Genomic DNA, 15,721 nt, shown 5'->3' on the forward strand with positions numbered 1-15,721 from the left:
CTCAAGCTATAAAAATCTGGGAGGAGGCTGACAGCCCTCCAGGACTTGGTCCAAGATTCAGACAAACAAGATAATTCTTTTCTCAGTGCAGTGTTTTCTTCCCCTCTGAATTAGCACAGTTTAGCAAGAACCTCACACCATCATTCTCCCAGTGGCATCCACCAACTCATAACTTAAGGGATTTCTATCAGCAGAGAAAACTGGAAATAAAACCTATCAGATCTACTGCTCATAAACAACCTCAGCCCCTCTCTTTTCACTGCCATAGTGTCAGCAATTATTATCACCTATAAATATCCCTGCCTCCAAAATATGCATAAATTAGGAAATTACTTTCACTTAACACAGCTGCTTTTCCAAGCCAATCTCTGAATAACTTCCAACTGTTTTATGATTTGGCTCTTCCTCTGCTACAAATTATCACTAACATAATACCTGAGAAGCTATCACTAAAACACCTTCTAAGAAAGTTAAAAATCATACTGTAAAACAAGATAAAACTACTGGGCTGTAGAGAAATGACAAGCTGGGAAACATTCCCTGTTTTGTTCAAGTTTCTCCTGGGCTCCCAAAGGGAGTGTTGAGTCAGCATCTCCCCTGGGGCACTGAGCTGCTCCATTGTTTCTGCTGTGGGTCCTCAGAGCTCCAGCTGGTTGCATTTCCAGTGCAGGGTTTCAAAGCAAAGCGAGTCACCCTCTCACAGGGAGCCCCTCGGGAGGGTTACGCCGAGGCCAAAGGAATGAGTAAGCTGCTGGCACGGCACTGCCTGCAAAGTTCAGATTCAACTATGGACCACTCCACTGCAGAAATGCCTCGGGGAAAGCCTGCAGGAGATGTTCTTATCAAGCAAAGAAGAAAATAGGAACACGAGGATCTATCTATAGAGGCACCTGCAGATACAATTTATTTAGATGTTCCTTCTTGCTCTACCAGTGAGGACAGGCACACACATGAGAGCTCTGGGAGCACGGGAATACCACACTGGAAAGCCAAGAACCCACAGCACACCATGTTCACATGACGGTTCACCATGTGAGCTGTTTTCTATTCACACCCACACTTAAGCCTAGAGAAAGAAGGCCCCAGGGTCATGCCACAGTTCTTGGTTTGGCTCAAAAGCAGGTATTTGAACAGGTAGATTCTGGGTTAAATCTGGCTTTACATAAGCTGAGAGCCCATGTCTGGGGATGTGATGGGATAGAAAAAGATTTAGCTGTTACCTGCAAAGTAACCCCAACATTAAAGTCACAGAGAAGCATTTTGACAAGAAGGTGGCTATCTTGCCCTGAGAGACAACCTGTTTCAAGCTGAGCTCACCTCTTTAAAAATCCACAACTAACACATCTACTTGCATGCTCCAGTTTACAGCTCGTAACGGTTTAAAGGATTAGACTTGCCCCTTTGGCAGGCAGTAATAAAAATATGTCAAGTTCAAGGACTGAGAGCAGTCAGACTGTACATGAGAGAGACGTTCAGAAGGGCTGGAAGCTAAAACTCCTGACCCGGCACAAACGTAGGCAGGAAATGCTCGTTCATGCACAGTCAGGGAAGGGGAACTCAACTCTGTCGCTGCACTTTGTTCTGGTTCTGGGCTTTACCCACAATTTATTACACATTATTCTGAGGATACTGGGGGTTTGGGATTTTTTCATTTGTTTTGGATAAATGCTACTTCTGTTAATAAGGACAGCAGACCAAGGCTTTCCTTTGTTCCCCTGACGCTGCCTGCCTTAGATTAGATCCACCACACACGTGGATTTTATCCTAATGACTCACACACCTAATTCTTTCTGATCCTATTACTGCACTTCTGTTTCAGCCACTTGCCAGGAATACTACAACAACTCTACCTGCTTCTTTTCAGTTGAAAATCACAAAGCAAACCCACCTTCTGCAACACAAAGGTTAACTGAGGAATGCTATTTTCTTTTTGTCTTACAACAGCTCTGCAGGAGACAAGCACTCAAATCCAGATGAACACACCACTGCTGACAGATGAGAATGAGCACCCTAAGATGTAACTTTTATCTTTCCAGCACATCAGTTTTCTAAGAAAATTCATCCGCTTTGCCAGAAGTTTTCATTTTACTACTTTAAGAATTTCCAGATGAATATAATTTTGTAACTTACTACCACACTTCAATTTCTTAAATAACCTAATTGTATTTCAGATCCGTTCTTTAGCACTACTGCACAATTTTCTGTAAAAAGCTATTTTTGACCTCACTCACTGATCAAAGAGAATCAGTTTGTCCAAGTCCCCAACGTAACTGTGGGTTTCAGCTCAGACACCTGCTAAAGAAACCACATATAGGAGATTAATTAGGAAAGTAATTTTAAAACTCTGGGACCCTATTTTGGTCTGTAACTCACATCATGGGGTCTTCAGGATATACACAAAGGCAAAAGACTAAAACAGGACATTTCCTCAATGGATTTGTATCCATCACCATCCCACTACTCCATCCAGTGAGTCAGATTGCTCTGGAGTTCGCAGTCCATGCCAGGTGAGTAGTTTTAAATGTGAAGTATAGGACAAAATGCTAAGAGCATGTGTAAGTACCAATAGGAAGAGGATGGCAAACAGCAGGGGAAAATTTTGAAGGGCAAGGAGCTCCAAAAAAGACAAGCAACTGAAGTTCACACACTCCTCCTGTTTTATATTTCACTATGTTTTCATAATTGAATTTTAATAAATGCTATTGCTTCTTGCAGCCAGATGCATAGCTCCTTTTTACACGACAGCATAAATTAAAATAGTTAAAAATTTAACTAGTCCCTCAACTATATGCTAATCTGACTCCAAACATGAAGAAAAAACTAAACAAATCCAACTTTTAATTAATTTTTTTATTCTGATCATCTCTAGATTTTGTTTTCCTAAAGCCTTCTGTTTTAATTTCACCAGCAGTGCTGTTACCTAACACTTGCTAACAACAACAGACAGCTCTTGCAAAAAAATTGTCTCTTTCATTAAATGACTTTATTAACTTACAGTAGTGAAATAAAATCTCCTATCCTAAAACAGCTGCAGCTTACATCATATGGATGAGCACAGCTATCATCTACTTCAGGAATACTCATAGCAGTTCAGAGACTCTCTAGTGAGTATAAGGCCTTTTATCACTGTGAGCTGTGAAATGAAGCAATGTTCTTCAAGAAGCAGAAAGAAAACCATGCTGTATTTAAGTTAAAAAAAACCCCACTTTCATATTGTGATTATTTTGTTTTAATATGCCAGTACAAGCCTCATTCCTTAGGTGCCACTACAGTAAAACCAACTGTATAATACAGCATGCAAGTCTAAAAGGGTACTTGTGTTTTCTCTAAATTATACTCAAGCCTTCTAAAATGAGGCAAATTTGATTTTTGAAGACTCAAACTCATGCTGCAGCAGTTCTCAGTTGCTTTGCTGGAATTCAGCACTGACAGTGTTTCCCACTTCTCCATGAAGCTGTTACTGACACACGGCAGTGGGACCCGGGGGTCGCTGTTCTACAGGACAGGTTTGAAATCACAGGAGAGCATTTGCAATCTACCACCACTGGCTAATGTACAGAAAACTCTGCTATCGAGAACATTACCTTCTATCTGTCTCAACAATCCTTTTTTACTCTCTAAAATATGATTTTACAGAGCTGTCCTCAAGGACTGACTTATCTTATATGTGCTTTTACCATGACAAATAATTACACCTTTCAGAAACCCCAGCTCGCTGTTATTTCTTCCTTTTCCATTTCCTTCTCAGAAGCAAATAATTTTTTTTTCATTGGCTATGTCTGACAAAGATACAATGAAACAAAAAGGCATAAACTGTATTCAGTCACTTGGAATATTTTTACTGGAAAAATAAAAACTGTGCAGAACCTTAAAAAGAAAATCTTACCTGAAACTGCCGTAGACTATGAGGAGAATAGAAATCAGGAAGGTAGACACTTGACTGGAATCCACAAGGGAATATGCCCTGGAATTAGCAAAAAGAAGGCAGGTTTGTCATTGTGAGTGTCCATTTCTCCAGTGCCATTTACTAATTCTTTGTCTTATTTTAATACAAATACAGAACTGGATGACAAATCATGGCAGCTCCCTCTGAAGTTCTTGTCTCATCTAGAACACAAAACCTGTAGCTTGTGAATTAACTTATTATACTCAAGGCTGCAGCATGAAAAACCTGCACAGCCACCAAAGGACAACTCAAAAGCCTTGTGGTAATTTATTCTGAACTCATCAGATTCAAGGTTTTTTTCCTCAAACTCATTAAAATTACTTCAATTGCAGCTACTGCAAAACCTGCACGTCAATAACAGAAACCTGTTTTCCATAACACTTCTTACATCTTCAGAGTGGCAGTATGGCAGTTAAGGCGCACTTAGCTGGGGGGAAAAGCCCCAAACAAATAAAAGAAACCCCCCAAAAACCAAAGCCCAAACCTCAGAACAAGCAGCAACTTTCATTTATTAAACCACACACAATCACTTCCCTATTCCATCTTGCAGATCACTCAGTGCAGGATTACTGAGGGACATTTCAGCAGGAAGCTTAAACCCAGCTTTATCTGATTGACTTCCTAATGTAACACACTGTGTTTAAAGCATGGAAATATGAACATTAATGCAGCAGAGGCCACTGTGCTGGCAGGGGCCCAGCAGGCAAGGAGAGGCTCTGGGAGTCACTCTGCAACTCCCAATAGGATTTCCATAACTTGTGCTAAAGTAATGGGAAAGAGCAGGAATAACACACAAAGTTAATTGCATTAGTCTTATCCTACAAAAAGATATAACTGAATATTTCTGAAACCAACCAAAAAGCTTAATTTCAGCAAGGCTATGGAAACAGAACAAAGATAATTGATTTACATGATTGTTCCAAATTAAGTACCACTGAGCAAATAAAAACTGAAGATACGAGACAGTTAAAGAAACACTCATCCCATTCCCAATTCAAAAGCAATTTAGAGATAATTACCAAACCACTAGACACACAATTTAGAATATTTTCTTTTAATATATAAACACAAATGTGAATCTTCTACTACAGATACTCAATATTAAATATCACTGACAAAAAGACTGCCTCTTCTAGATGGAATTATATACTTGTGCAATAAGCTTTTAAGAAATTAGAAACTGCTTTGGTTAATTACCATGAATAACTTCCACATAGCTCCACATTAAAAGTGAAAAACAGGTATCTTATTTGCTCATAATGTTGGCCAACACATGAAGACAAGCTTTAAGTATTGTATTTTCTTTGTATGTATGACCTTCAGTTACCAGGCTGTGGAACAGAGGCCTAAAAAGCATCCATGAAGATCAATATAGTGAATTGCAAATACATGCAACATAATAACTCAGCACTTACAACCAGTGCACATATAAATGTTCAGGTTATACACAGTATAGCTCACAGCACATTATCTTCATGCCATGGTTACAGCTAAACTTGCACCAAAGGAAACAGCCTGAGGACAATCACACCAGGTTTATGTCCTGTTTCTAACTCTGATTTCAGAGGGAAGCATTCCCTCATCCAGCCTTGTACAAAGGGAAAAGAAAGCTTTGTATTGCTTGGATTTGAGAATAAATAGTGGAACTCGTCTGTTAAAAGAATACTCAGAAACTCCACATGTATGAGAAAAATAAAATGAATGGAATTTCAGAATGGATTAAACATGACCAGGGTTATGCACTGAATTTTATTAACTTATGTTCATAAAATTTTATCTTCACAAATCAGCAAATACTTTTGAGATGAACAATGTTTTCTACATAATTCTTCATTCAGTGACAACACTGGAGGCCATAATTAAATAATTAAAAAGCCATTTTGTCATCATTTTAAACATTAGTCAAAACAACGCTGTAAATGTTAGAAAGATTCATAAAACAGATAAAATAGAGATGATACATGGACCATGGATCAGCCCTCTGCATAATCCATAAGTTTTGTATTAAAACTGAGAGCCCTCTGGTTTGATGAAAGAAACTGAAGAAATGCAAGCCCATGTTAAACAATGATCTAACACATCCCAGCCCTGCTGACAGGCTGCAGTGGTGCTCAGGACTGCAACCTGCTGATTCTGTGCAAGGCAGAAATGAGAATTAAAGTCCTTCCGTCCTGCACAAGTGATGGGCTACAGAGTAATTAGAAATTCATCACAGACCAGAGATGTTTCCTGACCACCCCTCACAGAGATCTTGGAACAGGACAACCTAAAAGCTCTGAGTTGCTACCAGGATAATGGTCTGGGGAAATTCATATTCACTGATATTCCAAAAACAGGGCCAGGGAGATACAGTCACACTTTCCTTCTTCCTCAGGCAGCTGGAAAAAGAACAAGGCAAAACACACAGAGTGTGACAGGCTGAACCAAGAGAGCAGCTCAGGCATGTCCAGATTCCATGCAAAGTTTCCAGCACAAGCAACCCACAAGCAAACTTGAAGAATAATTTTACAATGCCAAAGTGAATCTCATTGTAATAAAACCTTGCATCTTTTAAACATTAAATCTCCCTACATTTAAGGTATTGCACAAGACCTGAAACCAGAAGTGCTTCCTAAAATCCTAACCACTGACTGGATGGACAGTTCGTTAAGAGACTAAAAATCCTTGATCCCAAATAAATACTTCCTAACACATTAATCTAGGTTAGAGGTAATAAGCAAATGACCATCACATGAAAGAATCAAAAAGTAAGATTACTTCCAGTTTTTAATATTATTCAAAATGACAGTGTCTTGCAAACCAATTTGTAATTTTAACTGAAATTTAAATAACCTTCTACAAGCCCAACAGATTCCATATGCACATAATGGGATTCTCCTATGTGCATATTTCAAGTATGCAAGTTCATATGCTCTCACAGCCAAACAGCATCAGTGCCATGTTCTTCTCAATGGCATCAGCCAAAACCAGAACTCACACCAATGTCAGTTTTCAGAAGCTGCAGTCACATTTAAGCAGCCTTCCACTGCACATATAAAAATGAAACCAGCTTCCTTCTAACAAGGTATTTCTGTCAAACTCTTCAATCTTGGAACAAGTAATGGAAACCCATGCGCAGAAAATGCCCATAACAAGCTTGTGCACAGTTATCACTTGACTTAAGTACTGATTTTAGATGCAATTCTCAGTACTTACAACATGACAATCTACAAAGAAAATATTATTTTTCATCCTCAATCTGAAAATCAATACTGGATACGGACATGCTAAAGGCTCTTTTGAAGACTGACTTCAGTGCAGTTCACCTGCGTGTCATGTTACAAGAACAACTCCCAACTTATTTCCAAACTCTAGCATATGTGCAGAACACTGCTCAAAACACAAAGACAACATGGGTTTTCCCAAGGAAGCACATTTTTCAAGATTCTTGCACTACCACACCTGAAATTCAACATCCATGTAAGGAAGCTGGTTTAAGAATTACTATTAATAAAGCTATCAGATTCTTACTTAAGTAACAAGTAACTCATTATTACACCCTAGTACTTAATAAAACCAAGCACTCTGGTGCCTTAAGACCGCTTTCTCAGCCAGCTACTGAGAGGTGACTTCCCAACTGCTTCCTCTATAACCTGAGATCTCACTCTGAACTTGCATCTTTACATGGCTGAGATCAATTTTCCTAAATTCTCTGCCATTAGGCATCTATTTCTGGCAGCTTCATGGGCAAGTGCTCACAACACAGAGCCTGCTAAGGCATGCCAAGCCAGAGACACAGCAAGCACTGTTCCATAACATATTCTGTGTGTCCGCCCTACAGCCTCACAGTGAGAGCATTGTCCAGACAACAATGCCAGCAGAGCTGTCCAGCCTGGCACAGACTGCTCCATAGACCTTTACCTACAGAACAATTCCAGGGATGCCCAGCCGCTGTGACACACCACCACTCCCAGCAGTAACCATGCAAAATACACCACAGCACTCAGAGCTGGCCTTCCAAGCAGCACTCTCCCCTCTTCTGGGAAAAAATGAATAACCTCTGTATTCCCAAGGGAACAGAGACCCACTTCATTCCCAGCTAGGGAAGATGGCAACCAGCTAATCAAAGTTGCCACAACAACAGTAATGGTGCCACACTGAAGACACTTGGAAGCTCTTTGCTCTGAATCAGCAGCTGCAGGTCAAGCTCTTTGCACCTGTCCCTCCAGGTCCAAGCTCACCTGTCTCTGTGGACCCTACAAGGTCTCTGCTATCTGCCTGTTTTCCTATTATGTACTTTTTGGGGCTTTTTTTTCTTTTGCATTTCCACTCAAGAAAATCACCCAGCCAACATAAGCACTGGTTTTCATGTTTCAGCTCTTCCTTATCACCAAAAGACAAGCAGTTTCTGGATAACAGTCCTTCCAAACCTGCAGAAGGAAACCTCAGGCAAAGTCTGGTGATTCTTTTTGCCCTCAGTGTTGAGCAGTAAGAATCTGCAACTCACTTGGTTCGATGAAGACCCAAACTAGGAACCAAAGGTGTCTCCAGGTGACAGTGCAGAGCATTCCCCTCTACACAACCTACCTGTCATGGGCAATCTGAAATGACCACATGTGGCTTGTGGTCACAAAAGCAACTTCTCACCTTTTCCAATCACCTGTTCTTCTTCATCTCATCTCTGCATAACTATCTGCAAAATCACAACACAACCCCAGACTGAGGAACCTGCCTCCCTGAATAATAATGAAGAACAAACAGTAAAGTTTCTCAAGTGATTCAGACTCTTGATCTGGCCCATCTCTGGACATAAAATCAAAGAGAAGAGACTATTCAGTGTCAGCATTAGCTTAAGTACCCCAAAATTATTGCTCAAGATATCAGGGAAGTTTTATGTATTTGGAATTAAAACCCCTGTTTGCACAAGATGTCTACTAAATGTACGATCATAAAAATTCAGCCCATCGATGAGTAAATATCACTCCCGACTTCCAGGTACAAGAGAAATTATTGTGAAGAATTCTGCCAAGGAGGTAATGAGAGGCCTGTGCCCTGAAGTTTCCATAGCAATGCACACTAAAGGCCTTGGACGTGAATCATTCTCATACAAAAGCTGCTGTAACAGCAGCAAGACAAACCTTCCCTGCATACTTACTGTACCTATACAAGAATGCAAACAATAGAGCAACAAATAAATCACAATGACTTGGAAAGTGCAGCAGGTGAACTAAGTTCACTACAGCTCACATGAAGAGAGATTGCATTTCATCACTTTTTTTAAATCAGTGATCAAAACATCCAAGAGTTCACAAGATTAAGGAAAACAAGACTATAAAAAGATGGTGAGCATACTAGATAGGCTCGAGTACAGATGGATTAAAATAGAAAAGCTTTTGCTGTGTTTAATGGGACCAAATCTTGCAGATATCACAGAATCACAAATTCACACTGGGAATGTAAGGAGATAATTTAATTCACTGATCTTACTCTGGGGAGAGACAGTCATGACAGGTGTTTACTTCATCTTTTGTTTAAAAAACTAACTGGTAAAATTAAGAGACTTACTTGGCACATAATGTAAGTCAGAAAGACTACAATTTTAGTCCACAATTTTTCTCCTATACAAAAGTCCTTTTCAAAACCCATGGAGAGCTTTTCATACTGGCCACATCTGGGGTAAAGTGGATCCATACAAGAATGGATATTTCCACTCACATATTTCAGTTTCTGAAGAATGTGGCTGCTTGAGAAGTGACCACACAAAATTTCAAATATTCTTCAGCCCACATTAAATCCATGACTATTTACACCCAATCAGTATGGTACTCTTCACCTGCATTTCAAATACCACCCTTATAATCAAATATCTACTGTCTTCTCACAAGGTAAGTGACAATAATCCATGCCCAACAAAACATGCATCCCAATCCTCTTGGGAAGAAAATTCCTCATAGGTAGTACCAGCATCAGAAGGGCACTTCCCTCTGCCTCTCCCTCCCTGCTCTGTATTCATCATTCATTCTCAGAACTTGCTGAGGGCACACATTCAGTGTGAGGGTCCCATCTCAGCTGATGGGCAACTCTTTCAAAGGGATATAGAACAATCCCCAAATAAAACATAACACAAAAAAACAAAAACAAAAAAAAAAAAAAAAACAAAAAAAAAAAAACAAACAAAAAAAACCAAAAACAAAAACAAAAAAAAAAAAAAACCAAAAAAAAAAAAAAAAAAAACCCAAACAAAAAAAGAAAAAACCAAAAAAAACCCAAAACCCAAAAAAACACTAAATCAAATCAGAACAATCAACTTCTGCTGGAAATCTGGTGTTCAATGTCAAAATCAAGGATGGAGAAAGTTTCCACTTCCCTCCTTCCAAGGGTTTCATGTATTTCAAAGCATTTTTAGTGTGGTTATTCCATTGGTGATTGTCTTAGCAACAGAAAAACAGAAAGTCAAGAAACAGCAGTTCATAAACTTGAAGCAAGTTGAAGAGTATTTCTGCACTTCCTCTGCCCCACACCAGGTTTTTAGAGCTATTAACTCCACATAGAAAACAACATTCACCCTCACACAGCTGCACTGACCCAATGACTGTGGCTATTTTGGATCATGCAGGAATGTGCCACTCATGAGGAAAACATTTTCCTGAATCTACCGGCTTTGTAAGCTTTTAAAACATTCTACTATTTTATTCCTTAAAATGAGTGTGTGGTAACTCAGTGATTAGGGCAATTTCTTGCTAAGAGAAATTCATTTCTGATGCTCATGTACCTGGCATTTGTGAGCTGCCACTGTAGAATTATTTATTAAGAGCACAAATCAAACTTTAGGAGTCCAGAGCACAGTCCCAGGGCACATGAAAGAAGAGCACTGCTATGGACATGAAGATCAATTACAGTTAATTGCACAAATACTCATTTTGGCTGGGGGTGGACTCACTCCACAGGTAAAACCAATACTACTTTTTTCCTTTACTGGATTCCAGGTCAAGGGTGTGACTAAAAAGCCTCTTTCAGCTGCCTTATGTGTGTAAGATATATACATATTTAAGAGCCTCCATTAGGCTTGCTGCCAAACCAAAGTTAAATCTGAGTGTAACAGTTAAAGGTATAATTTTAAGTGTGAAGTCATGGCACCCACAGCTGTAAACATATCTCACCACTATTCTATTCTTTAGTGTGATTCATAGGAAAAGCAAGCAAATTGCTATAGCTTTGCCTCTGTTAAAGGAATAGCTTGTTTTCTAAAGTAAGTTTACAATTTCATCTCATTGTCACATGCACTGTCATGCTAAGTATGAGTAATTCGTGGAAACATGGGTTATGTCAGAAAATAAAACAAGTCTAAAGTGAAACAAAACAAAACAAAGAGAAAAGAGTAATATAAAATGTCCCACTAAAACCAGACTTTCCTACAGAGACTCTGTTAGGGCTCAGGAAGGCATTTCAATCTGTAACCAGAGAATTCTGCTGTTTACCAGGCAGAGGTCCCAGAACAACATTTTCACCCTATTAACTACCATACATATATTTTTTTTCTACCCATACAATTTTAAATCCCAAGCACCTCTTCTATCCTTTCCAGAAAGCTGTTTTCCTAAATTATCTCTGCAAAACCAAATTCTAAGCTCCCAACTAAATTGCTAAAAGCAAACACTCCTCTGAGCTCAGTCTGAGAGGAAATTGAAGTATCCAGTAAGGCATCAGGAGACATAGTCTTGGAAAAAAAATATTTTCTGTTAAAAACATTCTCCCAGCTACTCCTTTGGTTCACCCAACTGTTTGCCAACAGAACAAAGAATAACGTGTTTCACAGTTTTTAGGAATTACAGCCACTGGAAGATTTCCAGATTTCACAAACAGCTTGGAGCACTTGTTTCCTTGCAGGAATGGGAGCACAACCTCCAGTCCCTGCATGGAAGCATAACAATACTTTAGTCATTAAAAAGAGCTTTATACCAAATCAACACAGGATAGAGCTCACGTACCTCAAAAATATTTTCAGCTCCTGATGTCCCCAGAGCTCCAGTGGAAGCACAGTCAACAGGATATTTGGGAGCAAAATTTGCAATCAGCAGTTAATGGAGAAAAATTAACCAGTACAGCTTCAAGTAAGTTCTACTGGACACACATATCTGAGTGTGAAGTAGCCAGAACTAAAATAAATATCCAAAAATCATACAGATTGTCTTTGACATTGTTGTCACAGAAAACACTGCCTTCTTTATTCCACACTGGAATGGGAGCCTGGATACATAATTTTTATCTCTTACCTAAACACACACACAAAATACGTTTTTGACATTCCTTATGTTATTGAGGAGGGTTGGTTGGTTGATTTAGACTGGGTTGAGAGTTTTGCTCTAAACTTGACAAATGAAAAAAGATCTGGGAACCTTCCCTCCTTTCTTTCTCAAAGAAAGAAAAAACAAGCAGTCATGAAAAGCAGAGCATGCTTTTGCTGCCAAATATATGTGACCACCAGCCAAGGAATCCTCTCCAGGAGCAAGATTTTGAAATTGTATGATCAGGATTTTGAAAATGTGAAAAGTACATCTATACAATGATGTCTGCAATAGGGGACCTCCACTGAAGGAGTATAATTTCAACGAGTTAAACTCAACAAGAATATGTGGAAAACACATTTGAGATCAAGATACAGAGCTTGCTAGTAGCAAATGTTTTACTTGATTTTATATTTGAATTGTGTCATGTTTGTTTTAATTGAGCTGTAGCAGATCAGGCAACTTCTACAACACTGGCATCCTACTGCAGACCAGCCCCAGCAAACTGCTGAGCCAAGGCACAGCCCTGGTTCTATTTCCTAAAACTCTTGTTACTTTTATCCCTTCTTGACAATTAAATCTGAAGGACTCCAGTTTATGGTAGAATTTGCCTATGTTGGTTTGAAAACAAAAGCTTGAGGCAAGGAAAGTCTAACAGGCTCCACTGCAAATTGTATCAACTTCAGTTTGCTCACTTCTGACTTCATTAAGAGTTTTGCAAACAAAACCTGCTTTTTCAAACACTTGCCACTACAATTAGCTTAGGTTTTGATACTAAAATTTATTCATGGACAGGAGAAGAAAGAAGTAGAAGAAATCCTCACAGCCCGATTTTTGTGAAGCAAGTTTTCATTCAGGCCAGCAGCTGCACAATCAGCAGGTGTGACACAAAGAGAAAAGGAGTCAGGATGTGGCCATAAACAAGGTGGGACTAAAAACCTTTTGGGAACAACTTACAGTTAGATCTCACTAAGCACACTGTAATACACACACCTGTAATCCAAGCTTTGTTGGAGCTAATGTAAATTAAACAAAACTAACCTTCCTATCTTCCTGTAACCAACCTTCCATGCAGAAGTAAGCAGTGCTTTAATTAAGTTAATTTTCAAAACAGACCATAAGTACTGTAGTTGCTGCAATATATTATAACATTTTATAATACTGTGTGCTATTTCAGTCCTTTCAGATTTGGTTTTCACTAGTAAACTGTAGACAACCTTGCTCCAGCAGCACAGCTCCACCACAGTACAACACCTCGAGGCCATTCACTAACAATAAACCCCAGCACCAGTAACAAATGGGGTATTCAGTGAGGTGCAAGAAGCAGCCACGCTGCATTTGCAAGGGCCAAACTATCAGTTTGTTTAAAAGATGTTTGAGTATGAGAAAAAAGTATAAAACCCATTTGCTGAACTAATTAAAGAAGCTGTATTGTCTTTAACTGTCTTCATAGTCTATCACTTTACAAAAGACTTCAGCTTACTGCAGAGGGTAGATCCAAATTTTGCAGAAGTACCATAAAATTGCCAAACAGAAGTATGACTACAGTATTTTTGTGGAAGAATTAAAATCAGCAAATATCAGAACAAAATGTAAATATATAACTATAACAATGCACATAAAGATCTGTATGAGACATCTGGCAAAGCAAGAGAGTTGCAGCTTAGCTGCAAGAAAGAACTGACCACACAGGGAGACTTTCCTCATCGAGAAAACTGTTTCCACCTTCTACAAATAATCAAGAGGAGGACTGGAAGGAGGGAGAAGAGAAGAGGTCAAATCAAGATCTGTTATACACAATCCTCTCCTGCCCGAGCCACAAGTATATTTCTTCATGTAAATTTTCAGATTCCAGCAGACCAGTGAACTCTGCAAAGGTCAGTCCAATACTTAGCCTACCCCAAAGAATTGCTGAAACAGCTCTTCTATCTAAATTACCACTTTCAACTGTATGAATTTTCAAAAAATAGCCTTTTTACATCAGGAAAAAAGGCAAATCAAGGGTGTGGTTACCGTAATTAAAGTCTACAAAGTACCACTGTGCAAGCTGCCTACAGTTTTATGTTAGACAGCTTCATCATGATCCAAATAACATCATGTTTCAGAAAGGGCCATTTGGAAATGTCAGTAGTTATCCTTGGCACAGGAAAAGTTTTCTGCAATTTGGATGGCTAAGACCTCTTTGGGATATAAAGGTATCAATTTATATCCCAGTCATATATGCAACCTGGAGTTTGCAATCACTTGGTGGTCCAGCTCTGCATTACACAGAAGGCTGCTCAGTGCTGGGTTTCATTTTATGGCACTTATTCTAATTACAAGAAAAAAATAAAAACTTCCCCAGAATCTTCACCCTAGGCTCCCATCTACGCTTTGATCTAAGTCTTTTTGGACTTAACAGAAAAGTTCATTAGAATGACTATAATCATATAAAACAGGGGGATGCTCCCTACTTCCAGATTACAGTAAAACACATTTCCCTTGCAGAACGAGTCCCAGCCTCTCCCACACAAGAATCCCCCAGGCCCTGAAGCCCCATCCAAGTGACACAGGAGATGTTGGTGAGCCAGCAGCTGCTGCTGCCAGCCCCAGCTCGGGCACAGCTCTTCCACCGGGCTCAGGGGGTGCTGCTCCCACAGCAGGCCTGCTGGCACCGCAGTGCCAATGCTGACAAGCAATTTCTCTCGTGACTCAACACTGTTAACACAGCTGCCACACCACAAGTTCTACATTCAGCCAACAGATCTCAGAGGGCCCTGTGCCCATAGCTGATAAAACGTGGGAGTTTCTGTAATTTGGAGTTAAATATTTGTCCCAGTCCTCACTGCTGCTCCATCTGGACCTGGAAGACAGTGGTGAGCAAATACCTCCTATCTGCCTCACAATTAAGAGATTGATATTTACTTTGCAAGTTATTGCCAATCAATTAATGTACCACCTCTGATAGTGTGCTCCGTAACACTGTCTACATGCACAAATTATGTTTTCATTTAAGGAAAAATAAACAAACAGAACCAAATCCAACCTCTCTCAAATAGTCAGAGAGCATCAAACAAACTCATAAAATTGGACACAGCCTTACTTTTGAGTATTTTTAAACCATGACACTCGGACTTTAACTTTTTCTAAATTTAGAAAAGAGGGATAGGAAGACTTCAGCTCTACACTTGTTCGTGTCAAGAACTCCAAGAAGCTACTTGGGCCTGTAATAGACCCAAAGCTCTCTAAGAGTGTCAGGTTACTTTGGCAGACACGGGCACAGAAATCAAACTAAGTTGAACCAGTCTATTTTCCAAACATATAAACATGATTAAAAGGCACAAAAAGTAGAAAGCAGAAAGTATTATCATTATTCCTGATAATACAAGAAAAAAGTGCTGGTGGGGCAAAAATGAGCTTCAAGTGGGTGAAGGAACTAACAGCAATGAATCCAGAAGATGTAAGTTATGTTTCCTTTCTTCCTTGAAGCAGAAGCACTGACTGAAACATGCCTGCTACTCTGCTATGTAAG

General features: G+C 39.4%; 1 protein-coding gene across 7 annotated transcripts in view; it reads right to left on the reverse strand.

The window, feature by feature from the left end:
• SPPL3 (signal peptide peptidase like 3) overlaps nt 1–15,721 on the reverse strand; it is a 56,317-nt gene that overhangs the window by 19,338 nt on the left and 21,258 nt on the right. For 4 of the 7 annotated variants that reach the window (XM_053994343.1, XM_053994342.1, XM_053994347.1 and 1 more), the window contains exon 2: nt 3,887–3,964. In XM_053994343.1, coding sequence (XP_053850318.1) covers nt 3,887–3,964 — 78 coding nt within the window. Of the gene's footprint in view, nt 1–2,231; nt 2,296–3,886; nt 3,965–7,578; nt 7,626–15,721 lie in introns of those variants that run through there. The other 3 variants (XM_053994346.1, XM_053994345.1, XM_053994344.1) reach the window with 3 other exon arrangements.

The sequence above is a fragment of the Vidua macroura genome, chromosome 18 (assembly GCF_024509145.1).
Source record: "Vidua macroura isolate BioBank_ID:100142 chromosome 18, ASM2450914v1, whole genome shotgun sequence".
NCBI lineage: Eukaryota > Metazoa > Chordata > Aves > Passeriformes > Viduidae > Vidua > Vidua macroura.